General features: G+C 37.6%; 1 protein-coding gene and 1 long non-coding RNA gene across 3 annotated transcripts; both read left to right on the top strand.

The window, feature by feature from the left end:
- Window positions 1–652: 652 nt before the first annotated feature.
- LOC115693658 (uncharacterized) lies at window positions 653–6,620 on the top strand. 2 transcript variants are annotated; one of them, XM_056305856.1, is made up of 6 exons: window positions 653–826; window positions 987–1,089; window positions 4,186–4,369; window positions 6,003–6,129; window positions 6,241–6,312; window positions 6,395–6,620. In XM_056305856.1, exons 1-4 carry the CDS (start codon window positions 746–748, stop codon window positions 6,052–6,054), a joined length of 420 nt encoding a protein of 139 aa, XP_056161831.1. In that variant the 5' UTR covers window positions 653–745; the 3' UTR covers window positions 6,055–6,129; window positions 6,241–6,312; window positions 6,395–6,620. The 2 variants fall into 2 exon arrangements, with proteins under 2 accessions (XP_056161831.1, XP_030476557.2); XM_030620697.2 differs by having other exon boundaries at window positions 6,241–6,620.
- Window positions 2,484–3,772, top strand: LOC130135951 (uncharacterized). The gene is made up of 2 exons (XR_008815086.1): window positions 2,484–2,637; window positions 2,711–3,772. It is a non-coding gene; the product is annotated as an uncharacterized LOC130135951 (long non-coding RNA).
- Window positions 6,621–24,700: the final 18,080 nt, after the last annotated feature.

Here is a 24,700-nt window from a genome sequence, read left to right as displayed (position 1 = left end):
GGTAGAGGAGAGTTAGCGATCATACAAAAAAAAATAGAATCTAATAAGTAAGGATGGGGTTACTTAATTCCTTTAATATAATTTAAAAACTTGCTTGTTACCATGTTAAAAGCCCAAAACCTATCGGTAATATTCATCATTCCATATTGGTGTAAGAAGGTAATATTACTCAATACCAAGATTTTGGCTAGGCCTAATTCCAACAAAAAGCATCAATTTTACCTTGAATGACAATTCTAACATAAATTCTTTTTTGTCTCATAAAAAATCACTAACTTTCGCTTAAATCCCAAGTATAGTTGGAACAATTTGAAAATTTATATCACCGGGGCTCAAATTTAGAACTCAAGTAAGAGTTGGTGCTTTTTATTGAGACAAAAAAAGTTCGAGCCAAAATTGTCACTCAAGGTAAAATTGATATTCTTTTTTTTTTTCGGAATTAGCCCATTTCGACTATTATCGACACGACCTTATATTTTTATTTTGGGCACTTCAAATTGAGTACTTACTTTTGGTTTTACAAAAAAAGTGCAAATTAGTATCTTAAGTCGATTCTATTTTAAAATATCAAAAACAAAACTATCTAATCAATTTGTTTAATTTTAGATTATAGTGTTTAACCCTTGCAGTTAATGTTAAGCTCAGCTTCGCGGCAAACGATCACTGCCTTCTCTCTCTCTCTCTCTCTCTCTCTATCTCTCTCTCTGGTGTTCGGTCGGTCGGCCGGTCGGTCCAAGGTGCGTCCATGGATTCCGAGGAAGACATCCTGGGAAGCAACAGCGTCGAGGATGTCGCTTGGCTGTGTTCTCTGTCGGAATCGGAGCTCGTACGTCTTCCGTTTCTCCAATTTGCATCTCCGGTTTTCCAAGATTCCTCGCTGCGTGTCGTCTGTTTCCTGTCGAGATATTTTGTTTCTGTTATTCTCGTTTCTGTTTGCGAAGATTTGACGAGGGATTGCCGTTGGGGGGGTGTTGTTTTTGCCGCAGGATCTTCTGATGAGCTTGAAGGCGCTGGCGCTCCAACGAGCGAGGGTGATCGGCCGGGAGCATCTCGCCGAGAGGTTCGATCTGAAGATGCTCCGAGCCATGGGTACGTGCCCTGTTTCTCCTCTCTTTAAGCGAATTGGGTTTTGTGGTGAGCTACTGGGGGGTGCGAGTATCTTCCTCTGCGACCGAAAAGAGGGAATTTTTTACCCTTTTCTGGATTTTTTTCTCGCCCGTGTAGGGAGTTGATCGGACATGTAAAAGATGATTTTTTTTTTCGGGCTGCGGCACAAATTTTTGCTTCATGCTTTCCTCCCTTGATGTAATGGAATGGGTTGAGGTTAACTTTGGCTGAATCTGGTGTTATGGTTGTAGTTGATAACGTGAATGCACCATGTTATGGTTTCCAAATATAGTTCCTGAGCGTCCAAATTGATGTCCATCTGTAATTTTGGTTCAAGGAAACGATGACAAACGCATTATCTGCGCAAGCTTCTATAGAATTTCCTATTGTTTTACGAAAAGTTCCTAGTCCTCTATGTGCTCATGTTGTGGTGTATAAAGTTTACTGGGTGAAGCTCTGTTACTGTATTGTTAGTTCCTGGAAGGATAACCACTCTTTGTAGCCTTCTGTCATCGTCTTTTATTGGGTTTTTTTCCTTTTGTCAAATCAAGTCAAAAGCTTACTTGAAGAATGCTGCAAAATGTTTATTCGAAGTAGGGGACTGGCTGTCTATTCAATGATTTGTTGGTGCTGGGTTCCTGAGTTTCCCAATCTGTTAGCAATGTTCCTGTTGTCACGTTTCTCAATTCGTCGGCAATATTGATAGATCTTAGTTTTTAATAAGATCTATGAGTAGGGAGTTAGGTAGGGATTTCATTGATTGACAAAGTTGATGACTAGACCATCTATATGTCAGGGAGATTCATGCATCCATTCTTGTCGAGATTGTTTCTTGCTTTCTCATACTTTGGCAGCTAGTTCCGGGTCTCCCTAAGTCCACATGCTATCTTTACTTTTGTATACATGGGTTACTCTAGGTGCTTATGAGTTATGGATGGATGTTGGTTCTAAGTGAGAGTCGGTAATACGCGTGTTAGAACTGAAAACGAGATGCAAAAATGCTGTGCTGAGCAAAGAAAAAAGAGAGAGAGGGAAAAATAGCCTCAGCCATTTTAGGGGGTTTTTATATATATGTATAAAGTCCTTGAAACCTATGCCAACTCTATTGTGTTTTCCAGGTTCAGTAGTGATGCTATCTAATTCCTGTTGGAAACCTTTTTGAGTTGAATAAGGAATGAGTTTTGCTCCTCCTGCGCTTTTTAAAATTTGCGCTTCTCATACATTTGGTTAGGGACCATATGTAGGTGCTTATTGCACATGTTATGTCCTTCTCTGTTGGTCTTTCATTGCTAGGGACATTAAAGTTTACTTAGATGTAGTAGCTGATGTAGTCAGAGAAGCAAAATATAGCAAAAGGAACAAAAACAGGGCTAAAATACCTATTTATACACCCTTGATCTAACATAACTACTTCTAATCTATACCATTGGAGCTCATTAAAAGCCACATGACTGGGACATGAGTGTTTTTTAACCTAATAACATATTTAAAGACTCAATAAAGAACAAAACACTTAAAAATACAAATAAAGTTTATGCTCCTACGTCATTCTCCCTGGGTTGGAGAGAGTCAAGCTTAGTGTTGAAAACATTGACGAACTAAGCTTGTCTCTGGATCGACCTTCTTCATCTCCTCTGCCAAAATCCAAGGAAGGTACCAGATTTACCTAACCATTTCACTGGGAACTTTCCATCCATATTACCATTCCTAGTAAGTATCATTCTTTGATTGGAGAAAACTCGGCCTTGATGTAGCGGATTCCTTCCGATCATCGCTAATATTCGAATCCCATCATCAAAGCAATCGAAGTTTTCTTGCTTCCCGAAAGCTTGCCAATTGATACTTTTACTCAAACCCTCAAATTGATCAGGAATGACAAAATTTATCATCAACATGAACAATAGTCTCTCTTCATCTTTAAATTAGCCAGCATTTCCTTCACATGCTTGCTTATCTTCTTCTTTAATACCTATTGCATATTGATAAGTAACTGAATCAAAACCTTCAGAAAGACTTTTCCCCGTCTCACTTGAACCATCAGTACTTTTGACAATTCCATCTTCTGCCAGTAAATTTACTGCAAACGCTTTGTCTTGATCACCATAGTCAATCCCATACAATTGTTGCATGATTTATGTCATCCTCTCGTGTAACTGTTGTTGTTTCATTTTCAAAATCTTCACGGAAAGGATAGATCTCTTCATCATGATCTAAGGCATGATGCAGTAGCTCTTCCAATCCACTTTTCTCTGGTCTGGCATCATGAAAGGGATTTTCATCAAATATTATTATTATCATCCTTGAAACCACCTTCCGGCATGTCCAGGATCGCAGTGACCTTCTGGATTCTTCATATGGGCTTTCACAGTTTCCTGTCACTGCAAAGTTTGAACAGCCTGCAACAAGTCTTCAATCATACATCACATCTCAGCCATCTCTATTTGTTGAGCTTGATTGCCTCTTCCATGACCTCTTCCCCGTCCGACCATCATGTCGAAACGAAAACCGTAATTGCAAGTTGGAATTGTTGTAGCTCTAATACCAATTAATAAAGGAAAACCGTAACAAGGGGATCTAATACCAATTTGATGAGGTTGGAGAATTGAAAGATAGCAAAAAGAATTAAAACAACTTGAAGATGGAACAGAGAATGGTTATTCTAGGATTTATAAAAATCAATGATGTTTGTTGAATGAGGAAAAACTAATGACAAAGTGAGTAAAAGGCCTACTTGTGCACCCTTGATCTAACATAATAATTTTTAAGCTCGACCATTGCAGCTCATTAAAAGTGACATGACTACTACATTTCTGCTTATTGGCCTAAAAACTTGATATAAGACTTGTTAAAAAGAATACACTTAAAATACTAAAAGAGATCAATAATGTTCCTGCATAAGTTGCTTTCTGTCATCACATGCGATGTTGCTGTTGTAGCCTTGACTTAAATGGGTCATTCATATGTCTCCATTCTGTCAGTCTTCAATAAGTTTTTATGGCTCATATGCATGAAAGTTTGGTTTAATATATGCATTCTGACCTAATTTTTTTTGTTTTTATTTTTTGGGGTGCTTTATAGGGATGATTTTAATGGAGCATCTCAAAGGGAAGGTTAAGGATTTGGAAGGAATCCCTGGTTTGGCTGGTTCTGCCTCACATCTAGATACATCCAATTTATTGAAGTCGAGTCTTGAGAATGGTACGACACTTGAGGACATAAAGGCATGTCTGGATACTCATTTGAAGAAAGGACCATTAAAGAGGTAGGTCGTTGCTTTTATGAATATGTAGTCAGTCCTGTAACTTAGCTTATTTTATTATTTTTATTTTTATTTTATAGTGGATCAACCTATTGTGAATGATCAGAGTTTTTTTTACTTTGCAATGTCCTATTATTTTTCGAATACTTGCATAGTTTCTTTGGCTACTGTTTTAGGGTTGTGGAAGTATGTCTTAGTGTGCCTTAGGGTGAACCACTAAAACTAAGTTGACGAGGATACTGTGATTGAGGTATTGTATTCATTAGCCATTTCATATGATTCGCATGATGTGAAAGTATCAGCTTTTCTTTGCTTTATAATTATAACAAATAATTTGGTGATGGTATCTGTATGCTATTTTGAGTTGTTCAAGCCACACTAACAAAACACACAAAACTGTAGAATGATGTTGGATTTCTTTTGCCCTTTCTGGATTCTCATACCTGTTTTTTGCATTCTAATTCGTTCCCACGATAGTCAGTGGAGTATGCTTTATTCAGGGGGCTTTGTCAAACACGTTAGAGCACAAAACTGACCTCAAATTGAATGTTATAGTAAAGGTGGTATCTCTTACAATGAGCTAGCTGCCATACATCCTATCTGATTTAAGCCATAGATTGGTCTGGAGCACCCATATCCTGCACTTGGAAGGAACTTGACAATACCTAGGAATGAAACCAATTATTTCTTTGGCAACGTCAAGGAGAAGTTGCTCAGTCAGACTTCTGTTATGAAGAAAGCAACTGAGTGCAATATTTCCCTTGATGCTTGACAACATAGTACCCTTGTTATTGGGGAGACATGTTGTCTCTTATGGACTGATTTCCCAGAATTTTTTGGTTTTAGTTGCTTTTACTCTCCTACTAAGCCAGTGCTGTGTTCTGGAAATCGATTGGCTTTTTAACTGGTCAAAGTGGGTCAAAATTGGAATAGAAGGAGATGTATCTGGATTATGGTGGCAAAAGTATGGCTGGCATTGGTTTTTGTCACTACGAGAGATGTGACATTGCATTCAAATTTGACTTCCCAAATCGGCTCTCTGTTATTTGGAAGAGCATTAGTGTGATTTCCAACGGAAAGAAAAAGAATGATCTGATTGGAAGATCACAAAGTAGATTGATTTGATTGACAATAGCAAAAAAAAGGATATGTCAAATCAGTGAAAGAAATAAAGATTCTCATATGCCATCATGTAGCTTGTTGAAATTATCTTCACATTGGCAATATTAATGGTTTTGGTTTTTGACTTCCAAGTGGAGTATTGTTCATGCTAAAATTTTACTTGTGAAGTAATTGGAGTTTGTTATTTGTTGTAGTGAAAGAGGTTTTCGTACAATTACCTGTATCTGATTCTGAGGCTTCTACTGCAACATAAGATTTTTCTAGAACCTGTTCCATGCACCAATGGAAAGAAAATAAATTTTACAAGGGGAATATACAGAAAAGAAAACCTTCTCTTGATATCCGGCAGCTACGTTATGCATGCATGCTAATACGTTGAATTGCTATCGAATCACTTTTCAGTTGAGACTTGTCATCTCAAACTCCTTTTGTGGTTTGTTGGTGTCAGCATCTCATATTCACAAACTATCTTTATTGGAAGTTTATACTTCTTTCCTCTATTTGTTGATGCAAGGCAACGCGAAGAAGTGACGCCAGAGGAGAAAAGGCAGGATGATGAAATGTAGAAGTTTATATGACCTCATCAATTCGAAGGGACGAGTAGAAGATTTTATAAGCCCTAGATGCTTCCTTTGTTGTTTGTATGTATCAATGGTTCTGGCATGCTCATAAAGACTTCCATTCTGCTAGCTCTTTTTCCAAGTTGTTTGCCAATTCTCTCTAATCAACTTGCTTCTCTGAATCGCTTACAGGCACTGATAACATACACAACAATACAGCAAATCTCAGTTGTCATTTGCTCAGCGCATTTCTGAAGCTATGCGGTAAAGAAACTAGTGCGGGCGATTTTCTCATAGCATATACATTGTTATGACTCTAATATATATGTCACATTAATTGATCAAGGGTCCTTTCTGTCATGGATAAAGCGCAACCGTTGAAAGAACCATCAGTCGGTGTACTCATTGGTTAATTCACTCTCGCCTTGTCATATTCTCTCCTTACTGAGATCTCTGAGTGTGGTCGAGCTGTGACATTCGAAGAGGTTGCTGGCATTTACATAAAAACCTATATGTTGTTGACGGAGATGCACCTTTCTATTCATGTGTGTGCTAGCATGTGCTTATTTTTATCTTTGCATGACTCTCTGGTAGCGGTTGACTTTCGATCACGGTAGGACTTCCATCGTGGGGATATTCACTTACAAAGTGAACAGATGCGCACGAACGCGCGCATGAGAATTATATGTATGCGCGAAGGATGATGATTCAGATGGTCAACAGTATTTCCTCTCTGGGCCATGCAGCTATTCCCTAGTTATCACATCACCACATTGTTCTTGTTCTTCTGATTGCCGTTTTATTGCTAAGAATGGGATGTGTGCCTTTCGAGCGTGGGAGTCATCCCACTCCATACAAACTCTGCTATGTTATGAACGAGTCTGTGGCTGTTGAAGAAATTGTCATGTAGATGCATCCTTTGCTCTCTCATTTGAACGTGTGTTATCCAAGACACATTGAAGATGGAAAAACAAAAAATAAGAAAGTCTAATGGTTCTTGGCAGCTTTACTCTGATTTGTGAGTTGGTCTTAATTTTAAGTGTAATCTTTTAGTTTTGTCTGAATGAATTATATAGTGAGTAGCTGGTTTTCCGGTCGAGAGTCCAGTCGAAGCGATCCAAGTGGTATATAGTTAATCAGACGGTTGATATCAAATGGTTATCATTCGCTTACTTCTTCGGGGGATTAGGCTTGAAAATGGAGCATACAAATAGTACCAGAGCAAGATATCAAACAGTAAAATCCAAGTGCTACCTAGAACGACAATTTGCGGCGTCACAGAAGTTGACTCTTAAACCTCCATTGCTATAAATTCGGGGTTTGCAACATCCTGATCTTGCATATTACGAAGTTAACATATGCCCAGATTGAAATATTCGAAATGTATTGCCATTCTCGGCATTGAAATACAGGGAAAAGAGAAAGGGATGATTCTCTCTGGCGATTGCTTTAAGTTAAAATGTTCTGGTTCTATCATCTTTTGAGAAACTAGGAATTACACTTTAAGAAAGCAACAAAGTGAGTAGTTATCTTTTGGCGATTGGTAAATCCCCTGTCTAGTTTTGACCAAACAAAAAAAAAATCCCGTCTAGTACCGAGGTAGCCAAGTGAAGTAGATATCTGACCAAAAAGAAAAAGTGATGTTGAAATCTTGTAGGTAAATGATATAGTAAGTATCATGGTAATTTCCCCATTTTCTCCATATTAGTTTATCGTCCTTTGAATTCCTTAGGAGTTTTATGAAATCAATTACATAGTGTGGTTTAGCTTTAACAGAAACGGTTGGCTTAAATTTCGAGATTCATTTTGATTAAGAAGACATGGGAACTTGTTAAGATTCGGTTCTGCTTATGCCTTGCTAAATGAACTGAAAATCTATTATATTGGATTTCACCTCAACCTCCTGAAATTGGCCCTAGTATTTAAGGATTTGACTTGTGTGTGGATTGGGCGCACGACACAAGTTCTATTTCCCACACCAATTAATGCAAATGGTTCCATATTTAGGCCTTCTGCCATAGCTTAGCAGTTGAGGATCCAACTTATGCATGTGTGGATTATGCGCAAGACAAGGTTCAATTCCCCCACATCATCCATTGCAAATGATATCATATTTCGGGCATCCGTCGGAACTTATGCTCGCATCTCTAACCCAATCCACTTGGGGTATCTTATGAGTTTGGAATTTCCCTATAACTAAAGCAGGCTTCATCTCCATAAAATAGACAAAAAGATGAACATAAATCCTTAGGGCAAAAACAAAAAGATGCAGTTGATGGGTCGACGCCAAGCGTGCAATGGCTCTTGACAAGACAAGACAGAGCTTGGCTGCATTTGATGTAAAAGCCATTTTCAATCATGCCCTGTTTTTGTTTTTCATTCATCCTCCCCTTGGTGACAAGAGAATTATGATCTTCTTGTTGGCCATGCTTGTTTCTTTGTCCTTGCAAGCGCATGCCCTCACACGCCGACCTGGGCCCTCATGTTCCACAAAAATAGAATAATGAAAAGATCATATTTTGCATGAATTCTGCAGCAAATGAGCGTCAGACTCTTTACTGTATTTTAACTTATTATGGGTATTCAAGAGCTAATGGCATAGGCACTTGTTACATCCTAGCTGCTCTATCCACCATCTTCATCTGTTTGCTCCCCCGTTGTCAATGCTGCGTCATCGGATGCTATGGTTGGGGATGCATAACCCTACAAGATCTCAAAACTTCATGCGATAAGACATATAAACATGGTAAAAGATGGGTAGGCCCCTTACCCAACACGACCCTTCGCTCAACCAACTTAAACTGGATACCTGTCTTTCTACCACACACCTGATGACACTCACTAGTATCAATCCTAATACCGCAACTGTCGGAGAGAGCCCCTTTCACCACTGTCGCAGTCCCGAGGTCACGGACGTTACTGGGTTTTCCACAGTCCGACCAATCACACATACTCTCTCTCTCTCTCTCCAACCTCGACATGGACACACCAACACATCTAGCTCGCTGACAAATTAGATGTGGCTGAGGCGAAGGCACCTGTGGAGAAGGTGGCCGTGGCTGGAAGCAAGTGGCGCTGGCGTTCAGATAAGTTCTTGACTGTGATGTGGAGGAGGCAGATGGAGAAGAGAGTGGGTGGTGAGAACTGAGAATGACGGTTGGGTTTATACACGTATCTAAATCTAAACGAAAGATCAACGTAGTGTTTGATACAGGATCAAGCGTGCCCAACGTTTTACCATATACATACACGGAGAAATCAGATCCTTGATTAAGATCGAAATATTTTCGGACCAACCAAAGCAAGTTACAATCTAAACTACTTTTACGAATGAAAATAGACTTTCGCTATATCAGGCAAGGCTCCTTCTACAAGGGTGATAGGCCTAGCTCTTAAGACTACTCTAAATTTCAGATGTGTTTTCAATTTCGTGCGGTCTTCCTTTGTTAGTTTGTATTGTGTTAGCTTGAATATCTAGCACGATACTGGGTAAAGTAAGTTTCTTTTCTTTTCTCCTCCTTTTCTTTCTTGTGGGGATAACAACGTTGCCGGCATCCGAACTTTTGTCCGTTTTACAATCGAGTACCTAAAACATTTTTTTGGTCAATCAAGTGCCTGAACTTTTCAATATTAAAATTGAGGACAGAAACTGCCAATGTGGGAAAAAGTGTCAAAAAAGTTCTAAACCTTTTATATTTGTGTCAATTTAGTCCTAAATCTTTTTTTAGTGCCAATTCAGTCATAAACCTTTTGCATTGGTGCCAATTGAGTCCTAAACATTTTACATTGGTACCAATTCAGTCATAAACCTTTTGCATATGTGCCAATTCAGTCCTCAAACTTTTTTTGATGCCAATTCAGTCCTAAACCTTTTGCATTAGTGCCAATTCAATCCTTCCGGCTAATAGTTATTCACGTGTCGAGGGACTGAATTGGTACCAATGCAAAAGGTTTAGGACTGAATTGACACCAAAAAAAGGTTTAGGACTAAATTGGCACCAATGCAAAAGGTTTAGGACTAAATTGGCACAAATACAAAAGGTTTAGGACTGAATTGGCACCAAAAAAAGGTTTAGGACTCAATTGGCATCAATGCAAAAGGTTTAGGACTAAATTAGCACCAAAAAAAGGTTTAGGACTAAATTGGCACAAATGCAAAAGGTTTAGGACTTTTTTGACACTTTTCTCTGCCAACGTGTATACTAGTGCCATTAAACAGTCATTAACCGACTCCATTAGCATCCGATATGGCCTCTTGAGATGATATCACGTCAATATGGACGGCCAATATTGTCCAAATCAACGCTCTCTCTCCCTCCTCATCACCCAACATTTAAATGGCAATGATATTATTTTGGTTGAGTATAGGAGCCATGTCAGTAATTGTGTTTAGCTTTTGCTAAGTAAGAGAGCCTCGGTAGCAAAATTGCACAATATGGTAATTTATTTAACAGATACCTCACATTGAGCCAAATTTGTAAAGTTGAGATACTTGATCGAGCAAAAAATCTGTTTAGGTATTGGACTATAAAATGGATGAAGTTCATATACTTCTGGTGTCGTTATCCCTTTTTTCTACGAATCACTTGTGGAAAATCTCATGTAGGAAATCGGTACACACAAAGTGAGCCAGAAACTTGGAGAAGTCAAAACTCTCATGCCATTATTGAGGCTTTTTCCATGCCTTGCAACAACCTATGAAGTGTCGCATTATTAAAGTGTTGGTGTTCTTTGTCCACAAGAATCAAAAAGCAAGCGAGGACCAAGACAATGATTAAAGACCCTCCAACTTGTCCCCATACCCTTGTCTTCTCTTCGGAAAATCCCAACATATATACGTAACAACATTGACAAACGGATGGTATTGCACGTGCACGTACAAGCCAAAGTAAATACAAGATCATAGTCCAAACCGCAAGCTTCCGATCAATCCCGACCATTTCTTTCCCATGCGCATAAGCACCCACCCATTATTTATATGAAAGAGATAAGGTTCTTTTTCATAGTATATTACTTTAATTATTTGAAAATATTCCTATTGCTTGTTCCAATAGACGAAAATTATTGGATTTACGTGGCGACAATAAAGTTCATGTCCCCAATGTGTTACGAAAAGTAGGTGTCAAAGGCATGCAAAAGGATCTTATCGTATCCCAACACTATTATATAAAGATGGCTGATTTTCAAACTAATAAAATTGATTATAGGGGTCTTAATCAAGTTTTGATTAGTGGATAATGAGCGTTGGACCAAAAAGCATTTGCTTCAAGATTAAGGCAGGCCTCACCATCAATGATGTTAGCTTCCAAGATCATTGAGTGGGGCACATTGAAGATGCTGGAGAGGGAAACCGTCTCCAATCAAAAGAAGGGTTTCAACTTTTCTGCCCCATTTTCTAATTCGATTCGGTTTAATTTAATTCGACCCGGTTTAATTTAATTTAAGTTTCGATTTGAGATCAGAGTTATCACATCGATGCTTGATCTTGTTGATATCAAGGTCCAGGCAGGATCTAGCAATGGCGATCTTAATCAAGGAATAATTAGCGAAAAGTTGGGATGCAGAAGCAATGATGTCAGGCACCGTTGACTTTCTTGTATTTAAAGCAAAACTTCGATGGTCCCCTGAATCTAATCATGTTTTTAATTCCAATGTTGCGAAAAAATTGGATTCGACTATACTCCAAACTAATATATTCATATGAAAAGATACACACCATCATGAACCTAACAACAATAACGGCTATGTGGAAGCTACACACGGCATTTCTAAACACACGGTTTTTCTAAATACCGTGAGATTCGGTAAATCGTGGAAGATATCTCTATCTAGATGGCGATGTATTGAATCAAATGTACAACATAGTCGCACTAAATATCTTATCTAACGGTTCCCTCACGCTCAAGGTGGTTGTAGAGAAATCAATTGGAGTTTGGAAATTAAACTGTGTGTACATGGCCTCGATGATCAGATTTAGTAAGGATCTCGACAATTTGATCGGCAGAGGAAATATGGAGTAAATAGTGATGTTGTCTAGTGAAGTGAAAATCTTTTTGCAATATGCTTTTGTTCATTCATGAAAAAATCACCATGAGCAATTCACAAAGCACTATAAATATGATGGGAAAACTTCTTATATTGTTTTGGAGATGACAAAATAATCAAAAGATACTAATATGTGTATTATTAGTGTAGGGCCGATTGATAGGTGCACATGCTATATGTATATGGTGTCCTTGCAGGGATCATCAAAAGCTAGGAGTGCTTTACCTCTATCAAGGGTGAACGAGGTATTGGACGTAGGAGGTGTCTCAAAGATAGATGGACCTTAGTAGAAGGTGAACAAGTCGTAGAACAGGAAGTTCATGAAAATTTGGATGGACCATAAAAGGTGAACAGCTTAGTAGAATTAGAGTCGTCAATACGCTTGGAAGGACTAGAAAGGTAGATAGTGAATAGTCACTTTCAGCGAGAAGCATGAGGGGATTGGAAAGACCGCTGGTAGAAACCACTCTTACAATTGACGAAGTGGAAGTAGTGTGACGTGTTTCTACTGCCTAGATAAGAAGACCTGGACCTCTTTTGATTTGATTTGAAATTCAAATTGGAGGTAAATAACCAGATTCAGGGTCTGGAGTCCACAAGAAGTAACCTAGAGATGATTAGAGCAGTATATCTCTCTTTTGTGCAAGCATTTAGAGACTTAGCCTTTGGACAAAAGTAGAAACCTCCATACTGGTAATCTCCTTTTGGTTCAAGGATAGCAGACTGATTGTGCAGCGACTGCAGTCTATTGGCGGCTGAGGAGAGTCTTGCATCCAACGGTTGGATTAAGAATTGGCAGATTATAAGAGGGCTCAAGGATTGCTGAGAAAAGTGGCAGAAAATAGAAAGCTTCTATTCTATCTTGTCTTGAATACTCTCGGGCTCTTTAGTGTGATTGCTGTTAGTATTTTGATTTACATTCTCTGAAAGGTATCCTCAAAAGAAGTTGACATGTGATATCTTCTGAGTCTGAGCCTTATGTGCCAAAAGATAAGTCCTCTGTGCCAATCAATGTGGAGCTTGAGGCGTTACGATATTTTGTTGAACTGTTTCTTTAGCGAATGGAAAATGGTAGGGAGAGGCGACTATTGCTAGCGGTCTCCTCTGGATGTTACCATAAGGGTTTCACACTCTCTACGGAATGTTTAATTTGAATCATAGCTACTCTATATAACCCACGACCCAAAGGTTCAAGCTTTGCGAACGCGTCATGCAGCCTTACCAAAGTATTAGTAGCCAAGAAATCTACCCACACGAGATATGCCATAGTTAGGAAACACAGCACAAGCTGCTCAGAAATCCACTCACTATGTGAATCAAATTCAAGACCTTGTGGAAGACATGTGAACCCTTTGTCAAAAACCTTGGCGTTACAAATTCCTCAAGCATTAAAAGGGTTTTAACAATATGTTCCTAAAGACACATCCAGATAAGACACAAATAAGGTTGACAAATAAAACGAGCTTTATGGCTTGAAGTTAAGCGAGTATTGCATGGAATTTGATTTTCACAGGGCAAAATTGACTAAAACTTTTGGGGAAACTAAAAGATTAATGCTCACTAAATTGTAAGTACATATATGTTATTTGACACAATTTGTTTTTTCGCGACTTGTCTACCTAAAATGGGCTTTCCTCTCGTAGAAAGTAAACATGATAATATATTTTGCGTTTAGAAGAAACTTCCGGACATAAGCATTATAATAGTAAAAGCTGCAAAAACCTTATAGACTACTAACAGAATCACCTTTTAAACCCCTCATGGTCTCTGAACAAAAAAAAAAAAAAACCCTCATGGTTGGCGCAGTTTGTTGGGGCGTTTGAAGATTTTTAGCTCAAGAACCAAAGGTTACTTATTTAAATCTCATCAACTACATGAAAACTATTCTAAATCAAGACTTGCATAGGCCAAAAGCTTAAAATCCAGCCTTGGACTTAACCTGTTTATTGAGCTTGCAAGGTGTCCAAATAGTCGGATCCCAACACTTGTTTAAGCTTTTAATTGCTTATGATCTAGCTTTTCTTGGCTGATGCTTGGAGCAATCGTTGCTTTGAGAAGAAGTCCCAATGCACTCTAAGATGCCGTTTTTCTAGATAAGTGGTCAACGAGAGAGAGATAGCCCTCGCTTTTGTGAGCCAAAACTTACTAATGAATGTGTATTATGGAATTGTTTCAAATTTTAAAGTCAAGGGATGTGTTGAAGTATAGACAAACAAGGGTATGTAGTGTACATATCTAGTAAATTAACCAATTCAATAAAATCAACTCTTTGTTGGAACGTGGATCGAGTTGGCCAAAAAAACTAGTCACATATTGGAAAAACTCTCTCTCTCTCTCTCTCTCTCTCTCTCTCTCTCTCTCTCTCTCTCTCTCTCTCTCTCTCTCTCTCTCTCTCTCTCTCTCTCTCTCTCTCAATTCAATTTCCCATTTGTCGAATCGTGTTTGAATTTCCTTCTCATTCTATGCTAGAAATTTAAAATAGCTTGTTGGAGCTAGATATACATTTTTTTTTAGTCAAATAGATTTAGATTTTTTGTGACTAATTGATTAGTCATAATTTTTTTTATAATTTAGGAGACTTAGCTAATGGAAAGCTCATGAAACATCTTGTCACTCTTATGAATCAATTAAGTCTAAACTTTTAACTTGTGTGGATAGATTTGACTCAGAACAGTTTGCATGTTTTTTTGCAGGATTTGAGCAAGTAACCTTTGTTGTAAAACAACAAGAAAACTAACAAATTGTCTAATTCAATATCAAACGTGAGAGGACGAAATTACCGGAATAATTGATGAAGAGTGATAAGGACATCAGTACATGGTTCGATTCGAATATTGATGTCTCAATGAGGAGAGCCGGCTGCAATGAATCCACTAATCAATCGACGAATTATAGATTATTTTCAATAGCTCAAATACTCATGTGTTTTCCAAGTCCGAGCACACAAGTTCTCACAAGCTCTTATGCTTCTCTCACCAAGTTTTGCTAGAAAACCGTAATAGAAAACACCTCTCGGCTGTGATTATGTTCTATCTCAAAATTGGCCGACCTAGGCTCTTAAAGCATGAATTTTTGCTAAAACGGGAAGAAAACGACACCTCCAAACGTCCAGCCAAGGTAGCCTAATGTCCTAGACCAATATGGCGGAGATCTTCCAGATCATATGTCTGACCAACCAATAGGTGCCTCAATAAGAAGAGCCGGTTGCAAAGAATCCACTAATCAATTGGAGAATTATATAGTTAATAGCTCAAATACTCGTGGGTTTCCCAGGAGTATTTTTAAAACAATCATCTTTTATTTTTTTCCAATGAAAAAAAAATCACCTTTTAATTGCTTAACATCGAGCTTTTCTTGGCTGATGCTTGGAGCAACTGTTGCTTTGAGAAGAAGAAGTACCAATGCACTCTAAAATGCCTTTTTTTCTTGAAAGGTGGTCAAAGAGAGAGATATCCCTCGCTTTTGTGAGCCAAAACTTACAAATGAATGTGTATCATGGAATTGTTTCAAATTTTAAAGTTAAGGGATGTGTTGAAATATAGACAAAACAAGGGCATGTAGTGTACATGTCTAATTGGCCAAAAAAATCAACTAGTTGTCGGAACGTGGATCGAATTGGCCAAAAAAATTAATCAAATATTGGAAGGAAAAAAGAAAGTACCTTTTTCTCTCAATTTAATTTCCCATTTGTCGAATCGTGTTTGAATTTCCTTTTCATACTATGGTAGAGATTTAAAATAGCTTGTTAGAGTTAGATATTTTGTGAGTAATTGCTTAGTCATATGTTTTTATAATTCAGAAGTACGAGCACAGAGACTTGACTATCCAGAGGCTTATAAAACATCTTGTAAGTCCTATGAACCGATTAAGTCCTAACTTTTGACCTGTGTGAACTAATTTGACTCCGAACAGTTTGCATGTTGTTTGTAGGATTTGAGCAAGTGACCTTTGTTGTGACATAATACGAAAACTAACAAACCGTCAAATACAATACCAAACGTGAGAGGACGCAATTATCACAAAAATTAACGAAGAACAATAAGGACATCATACGTGGTTTGGTTCGAATGTCGATACCTCAACAAGGAGAGCTAGCTACAAAGAATCCACTAATCAATCTGGGAGTTATAGAGTTACAGTCAATTGCTCAAATACTCATGTTTCCCAAGTCCGAGTACACAAATTCTCACAAGCTCTTCTACTTCTCTCACCAAATTTTGCTAGAAAACCCTAAGAGGAAACTCGTGTCAATTGTGATTGTGTTCCATCTCAAAATAGGCCAAACTGTGCTCTTAGAACGTAAATTTTCACTAAAACACAAAGAAAACAACGCCTCCGGACGTCCGACCATAGTGGCCTAACATCCTAAACCAATGTGGAGGAGATCTTCCAGATCGGATGTCTGGCCAGCGACATTCAAGCCCGCCATAGCTCCTCAACTTTCCGAACCTTTTGTCGGTCGTCCGACCCATAATCAAACTTCGACATCCTCTGTATGTCAACTTGAGTCGATTCTTGCTCAAATTTTAGGTAAAACTCGAGCCACAAGATAAAAACGTCAAGTCGGTTGAATTCATATTTGTGAATATTTGATGATATTGGTCAACATTAACCATCAGATTTGCACTTTTCATGTGGCATTTTTTAAACAAGTAAATTGAGAGGATCCACAATCCTTAGAACGTGATCCCTAAAGCGGTCGTTGCTTGTGTGACGCTACTAAAGGGTGGGATTGCCGTCACTCAAGTTGTGCAAATGGCCTTTTACCCAAATCACATCCACAACCGCTAATTTCGAAAGATAGGAAGTTGTTAGGGTCCATTTTTTTTTTTTTACGAAAAAATCCACGTTTTGGAAAACATTTTTCGAAAAATGATTATTTGTATCGCTTAAAATAATTAGTTAATAAAAAATACCGACAACAATTTATATATAAACATTCTTGTAAAGATGAAACTATTTGTCGTTTATTTATTTTTATAAGTAATACAAGCGATCAATTTTAAGAAATTATTTTCTAAATCATTCATGTTCCATGTAATACAGGGATCCTAAAAGTTTAACTACTTGTATCAACGGCTTAACCAACGGCTCCACCGAAGAAAGTAAAACCCTTATAAGCAATATTTTACTCAGCCGGTGTATCTACGACGAATCTATAATAAATAAATAAAAACTAAACTGTACATAATGATTTTATATATCCAGAAAGCGTCTGGTCATGTTGGAAAAGCATCGCTCTGTGTAGGGACGAAGAAACCGCAAACTCCCAACAGGTTGGGTCTCCTTTGGGGCCAAAATATTAATAATTTTATAATAATTATAACAAAAATGAATATAGAAATCACCAAAAAAAAAAAATTAAAGCATGTCGGGTGGGTCGCCCTCACTTTGAACTTTGATTTACTAAAATATTCATTTTTTTTGCAAAAATAAATAATTAATATAAAAAAAAAAAAAAAAAAGAGAGGTAGGAGCCTCATGCTTTCCCACCCTTCTTTTTCCTTACCAACCGAAAGACCTAACGGTAGAAACTGTGTCGAGTGGCGTTGACTATTCTCGCAATCCCATCATTACAACCGTACCACAACCGCTAGAAAAATCATTGAACTCGCCAATTACCTTCCATCCTTTTTCTCTCTCTCTTTTATTCGACAATTTTGACCGACGGGGGGGGGATTAAAATTAGGTATTGTCTAAAATAATTAGAAAATAAAAAAATTGTGAAAGTATTTGCATGATTGCTCTTCACCTAATTGACCTGCTAAATCATGTCGATATTTGCACATGAGCTGCACATGAGCTACACATGCATGCTCGTATTCGATTGCATTGTCTTTTAGACTCCTTGTGGTCACACCTCGGCCAAATTTGACTTTGAGCTTGTCAAATTTGAAAAGGGTCAAAATTCTCATTCTCGAATTATGGTGTCGGCTAATTAAAGGGGATTGAGTCCAATCCCACGGCTTGTCACACGATCATGGGAGATCATGGAAGTGCCAAGTTTTTAGGTTAATGACATGATGCACACATGCTTTATAAGTATGATTTAGTGTGGAATAATGTGGTTCTTAAGTTCCGCTAATTTGCTTCGACATCGAACTAATCGGGAAAATTGCCCGATCGATCCTAAACTTATTGTACGGATGTTAATTTAGTCATAGAGTTTTTAATTTTGCCGATTTAGTTATGAACATTTGCAAGAAATTTCAATGTTGTCCTTCCGATTCATTTTCTCCAAAAATCACCGACATGGCAAATCGGATGCAATTCATTACATGTGTGTTTGGTCAGCATTGGAATGGATTGCGGTGGTTAAAATAGTGAAAATAATGTAGCAACTTGAATGGGAAAATATAAAAAATTTGAAATAACTATGAGAGAGGGGCTAACTATTGAGGACTTGGAGCTTCGTCACTACAGTCCCATTGCTGCCGATGATGACGTAGATGGAAACTAGTATTAATATTTGTCCTTCATTCCCTTTTTGCCAGTTAGTTCCATGGAAAAAATTGGTATAAAGTAATGGAAATCATTGTGAAATAACGTGGAAGCTAACAAAAAAATCAACGAGGAACGCCAAAGTTTCACATGATTTGATTCGAATTTCAGTATCTAATTCACCGTGAGAGCCAACTGCACAAAAGAAAAACTCACTATGAATCCGAAAAATTATAGAGTTACAATTGTTCAAGTGTTTCGCAATTTTAAATTACACCCAAAGCAAAACCTACAAGTATTATCTCATAGAGAACTTCCTCAAAAAACTCGAGGAGAGAAAACACTAACACTTTTCTCATTTGGTTCAATGTGCTAAACCCAAAATCCACCTCCGTATTTGATGCGTTACAAGGGGTGGATACTCATCTCGAAAAGCTAGCTTGCCAGGATAGGGAAGCTAACCCATTATAAGCCTTAGAATATCTCCTTACTTGCTCAATGTGGGACTTTGCCAACATCATCCTTCCACTCTTCAGGATTCTGCGACCTCACAGAACGGCCCCAAGGATGTAGCCTTGGGCCATTACCAAAGGACTGCTATCTCGAGGTTAAAGTGCTAGAAAGTGGGCATCCAAGGAGTGGCTCTGATACCATGTTAATACGTTGCCACCGTGGTGGAAGAACTCATCCTAAAAAACTAGTTTGTCGAGATAAGGAACTCAAATCATTATAAGCCCTAGAATATTTCCTTAGTTGCTCGACGAGGAACTTTGCCTACATCATTTGCCCTTCCTTCAAGATTCTGCGACATTGTAGAATAGCCCCGAGGACGAAGCCTCGAGCCACCACCAAGGGACCGCAACCTCAAGGATAAAGTGCCAGAAGGTGGGCGTCAAAAGAGTGACTCTGATACCTTGTTGATGCATTACCACAAGGAGGGGAAGCTTGTACCGAAAATGTAGCTTGCCGGGATAAAACCCAACCTATTATAAGTCCCAGAATATATCCTTAGTTGTCCAATGTGGGACTTTGCCCACATCATTATCCAAAATAGAAAATCCCTTTAGCCGACTCAAACTGAGAATCCAACTCCAACAAGGATTTGTTATTGTTTCATAGGTACAGTTAACCAAAAGTACCAATCAAGACTTTCCGAATTTAAATCACGTGGTTGGGCTTCGAATCGGGTTTTATTCATGAATTCAAACTCGAGATGTAATTTGACAATTCTCCATCTCAGCTCGACATCCATAACCATATCATAATGCTCATCATCCATACCGACTTTCCTAATGCCCTAGCAAGCACTCAACTATCACAGACATCTATCAATCCTAGCTCGAAGTTGGACTCATATAAAGGGTTGAACTCAATTCACATGTTCGCAGGATTCCCGGCAGCAAGAAGGTCACCATTTGAAGATAAAGGTTGGTCCACACAAATCTAAGCCAGGCCATCGCAACATTTTTAACAACGATTTTGTTGACAAGTTTAGTGAATGGTTAAAAATATTAAAATAAAGAGCTTGTCATTTTAAAATGAAGTTTTTATGCAACACGAAAATACATCTTTGTTATGCATAAATGTATTCAAAGAACTTGTTAACACGACCCTTTTAATATAGATGTGTGTTTGTCTATATATATATATGACTCACCCGACAGATGAGCTTTCCTTTCACTTATTTGTTTATTTTTTCCCTTCATCACCTTTTCGATCTTTGCCAATTCCTTGCCATCATCATGAGAGGCTGTTAGGTCTTTTGAACGAGTGGGGAGAGCTAATCGATTTCACTGTTGCAAGGGAGGGAAGCACACTGATTGACCAAAACGCAGGTGAGGGTTGACTCAGACAATGATTATTGATTTGGATCCCAAGACCCATGCCATTGAGCACCTCATCATTATGAGGTGGTTTGTCCCCTGGACATCCCCTTTTCTTAAAAACATTAATTTTCCTTTTTCTAACAACTAATGATGATGTTAAATTCCCTTTTTTTTTTCAATCCTTAAAGTATAAAATTATTGTACGTGATCTAATAAATCCCGCATGCATGCTTTTGCGTGGCGTGACATAGGTCCAAGCAAAAAGGAGAGGAAAAAAAAATTAATTATACGTGCGCCTCCTTTAATTTCCGCTCCATTTCTGTTGCATAATGATGTAAAGCCCTATATTTCAGACCATTGAAAGGTACAGAGATGAAAAGTATAAACATCACCAACAAGGGTCATCTTCTTCTCGGCCAAATATTTAGAAAAACGCATAAATTTATGCCTTCATGACATAAATATTCTCAATTTTTTACGGTCCTACAAAAATGTACGAAGTTTCACTTGAGGAGCACAAGTACGAACCTTTGAGTTTTCCATCCATACTAGATGATATGGCATTTGATGTGGTTAACGGCGCTGAGGTGTACTATATAAACGTCGGCAATGCAACACAAGGCCACTTCTTTTGAACCAAATGATACCATTTTTGAGTTTTCTAAATCAAACACTTGATCCATTTCAATATAATAAGAAAAGGAGACAAAAAAAAAAAGCAGCACAAAATTTGAAAGAGTTAGGGCTTTTGAACTGAGTCATTTTTACCGCAAATGTATATTAGTTTTTGAAAAGGAAGGATAGTTTTGTTCAACAAGTATAAGTTCATGCATTTTTTTTGAAATATTTAGCCTATTTTCCTCCCACCCTGTTTGGAGAATTTCTCCAACTAACCTTGTGACCGATTGCTTACAAGTATAAATATCATCAGCCTTTAATATATATACATATATATATGGGTGATGTCCACACTGGAAACCTATCTATCAAAGACGTGATAGAAGGAAGTTGTCACGAAACTCATAAAACAAAAGGGCAAAATACATATAACCCATCTTAATTTTAGGCTCCGTTTGTTTCGTGAAAATAAATTATTTAGAAAATATTTTCCGAAAAAGAATTGCTTGTATCTTTTGAAATAATTAGCCAATTAATAATATTTTTATTGTCGGTAACAATTTATATCTAAATAATTTCGTGGATGATAAAAATATTTTTCGTTTGTTAATTTTTGTAAGTGATTCAAGCGATTATTTTTTGAAAAATATTTTTTAAATTATTCATTTTCCGTGAAACAGCTGTACCTTTAATAATTTTATCACTTCATATCCTCTCCTTTTACAAATGCATCTTCGCATCCTCGGGCGAATTCACGTTATTGAAAAGACCAATTAGTTCTCCTTTAAGGAAACCCCAATCGCTCACAACCCCTTATCTTCCCACCACCCCATCAGTACCACCCGCTATCTTCATCTGCCTCCAAGCATTGTACGCATTCTCAACACCGCCTCGACGACTGTTCTCGGCTCTGCTCTACAACAATTTGGGCTTTTTTTATTTTGCGGAAAGTGAGTGATTTGTAAAATGTTTTTTTTTAAATAATTGATTGTATCGCTTGAAATAATTAATCACTGAAAAATATTTTCATTATCGACAATAATTTACGTCTAAATAATTTCGTGGGCAGTGAAAAAACTTTTCATTCGTTTATTTTTGTTAGCGATATAAACGTCAAATTTTAAGAAAATATTTTCCAAATCATTTATTTTCCACGAAAAAAACAGAGTATTCATCACTTTTCATCCATATGTTATAGATGCATCTTTGCATCATCGGACAAGTTCGCATGACCGAAAAGACCAATTTGTCGTCCTTTGATAAACCCCAATCGCCCACAACCCCTTATCTTCCCACCATCCCATCACTACCACCCGTGATCGTCGTTTGCGTCCGAGCGCCGTCTGTACCCTCAGCATCGCCTTGACTATCGCTCTCGGCTCTACTTTGCATCATCTCTCTCTCTTGACTGAGGAAGGAAACAACCTTAGATTGAGGTTCTTTGCGACAACTAATAGGGCTGGACATATAAAGAAGAGTTTTGATGATTCCATTTTCATCGGGCAAGGAAAAATCGTCCAAAAAGTCCTATATCAACTGCACTTATGCCAATTCAATTGTGTCAATTTAGTCCTAAGACTTTTCACATTTTACCAAATGAGTTCATCTGACTGATTTTGGCTGGAAATTACTGACATGGATGCCAGCCGTCGTACGTGATACGGCCGACGTTAATGTGAACAATTTTTAATAATATTTTAATATTTTTTTCGATTTTTTTATTAATTTTTTTTATTTTTCCCTTTTTTTGTTTTCATCTATATTCCTTCTTGTCATCAGCCATCAATGAGGCCCGACAATGGCCGGCGGAGGAAAAAATAAAAAAATAAAGAAAGAAGAGAAAAGGAAAAAAAAAAAAAGAAAAAGTAAAGAAGGAAAATAGAAGAAAAGAAAAAATTTAGAAATTTAAAAAATTAAAATATTATTAAAAGTTGTCAACGTCCAAGCAAACCTATCACATAGGACGGTCAATGGCGTCACATCAGTGATTTCCGGCCAAAATTGGTAGGATGGACATAATTGCAAAACGTAAAAATGTTTAAAATTCAATTGACATAATTAAAATGTTTATGACAGATTCGGCAAAAGTGCAGCACATTTATGAATTTTTGGATAATTTTCATGATCAGGCAATAGCCACTCAAACAACAATTAGCTACTATCCTTACACACTCAAGGCCTCTTTCTATCTTTGTGGTCGTTGTCGTAAGATCTAATTTGTGGGTTTTAAGCAAAAGATTACAAAACCTCAAACACACTAATGAAAAATAGGGGAAAATGTATAAAATGTCCTAAACCTATTATATGACCCTTAATTCATTCATTGACATGGAAGCTGGCCGTCTTACGTGGCATGACCAAGAATCTAACGTGTCTGTTGGGGCTCAAAATGACATTTTTCCAAGAAAAAATTTCAATTTTTTTTTATTTTTTTGTTTTCTTTCCTTTCTTTTCATTTTTTTTCTTCATCTTCTCAGATTTTTAGCTAGCCGAGTCGCCAAGGTCTCAGTGATGACCGGCGACCCTCGCCTATGACTCGCCAGCCATCGCCTGGCTCGGGCGACCCTATCGATTAGAAATCTAGGAAAATGGAATGAAAAAAGAACAAAAGAAAAGAAAAGGAAAAATAAAAGAACTTTAAAAAATCTCAAAACAACGTCGTTTTGAGCCCTGTCGGACACGTCAAATTGTCAGTTGTAGTATGGTTCGTGCTAACTAGACGCCATGTCAACTATTTTTGGCTTAAATTAGCTAGATAGATTACTTAAAAAAAATTGCAAAAAATTTAAGGCTACATTGGTCAAATCGGAAAGCTTAGGAGTAATTGTTGGTCGTACAATAGGCTTAGGACTTTTTGAACAATTCTCCCGTGAAAAATCTACCCTAAACACCACTAGAGAGAGAGAGAGAGAGAGAAGGTACGGATTCAGTCATTTGTAGTGTTATTTGTTTCAATTTAAAACAAAATCCATATTGGGAGCCTCTGCAATCTGTCTATTTGCTATGTAGTGGCGGCGGACTCTACGGATACATTCTTTATTTTAACGTACCGATGTCCGCACGCCCCGCTCTGCCCCACAAGTTGGGGGATAATTTTTCTTTCCTCACCCTAGGAAATACCCCCGTGTTTTAACGACCTAGAAGTCATACGAAACATTTTAAGGACAAGCTTAGATCCAAAATATAAGCATATTAGAGCAATAGTAAAAACGAGCCTTTTGATTGGAAAAATCATAAGAATAGCTAAAGGAGGAGGCGCTAAGATTCGATAGTACTAGTCTAAGGCTATGAAGCCTTCACTTTATGAGATTCTCCAACTCTCTATATTTACTCATCCATTGGCTAGCCATTCGAGTACCAATTAGTCAACGTTCGTAATTATCAAAATTAAACATATTCTAACAACTAATAGCAATAATCTACAAAACTCTGGAAATAAAAAGGGCAAATGAAAAGGAGAAACTAAAATTGAGAGGGGGATGTCATATGTCTTGGTCATACCAAATTAATATAGAAAACTTGCTCATTAAAAATTTATCATAGAAAGAGATCCTCGCAATCAAACCCCTTTTCCAAATAACAATTCATTTATAATCATAACTAACGACCACATGAGCTATCGAAGAGTTGGTACCCTCCATATAGTTAAAGGTATCGAGATTTTGCGAAAATTTTTGATATTTTTGGATTAGTATCAGTAATTTTATTATAATATAGAGAAA

Source organism: Syzygium oleosum, unplaced genomic scaffold, assembly GCF_021117445.2.
Source record: "Syzygium oleosum isolate NSW1041296 unplaced genomic scaffold, Sole_v2.1 Sole_v2.40, whole genome shotgun sequence".
NCBI classification, from domain to species: Eukaryota; Viridiplantae; Streptophyta; class Magnoliopsida; order Myrtales; family Myrtaceae; genus Syzygium; species Syzygium oleosum.
The sequence above is the reverse complement of the archived record's forward strand: the minus strand, read 5'-3'. Positions and strand labels throughout refer to the sequence as shown.

Coding starts and splice junctions, on each gene's coding strand:
- LOC115693658 (XM_056305856.1), top strand. CDS start 746: ATGGATTCCGAGGAAGACATCCTGGGAAGCAACAGCGTCGAGGATGTC. Junction 827..986: donor CTCTGTCGGAATCGGAGCTC/GTACGTCTTCCG, acceptor TTTTTGCCGCAG/GATCTTCTGATGAGCTTGAA. Junction 4,370..6,002: donor AAGAAAGGACCATTAAAGAG/GTAGGTCGTTGC, acceptor TGTTGATGCAAG/GCAACGCGAAGAAGTGACGC.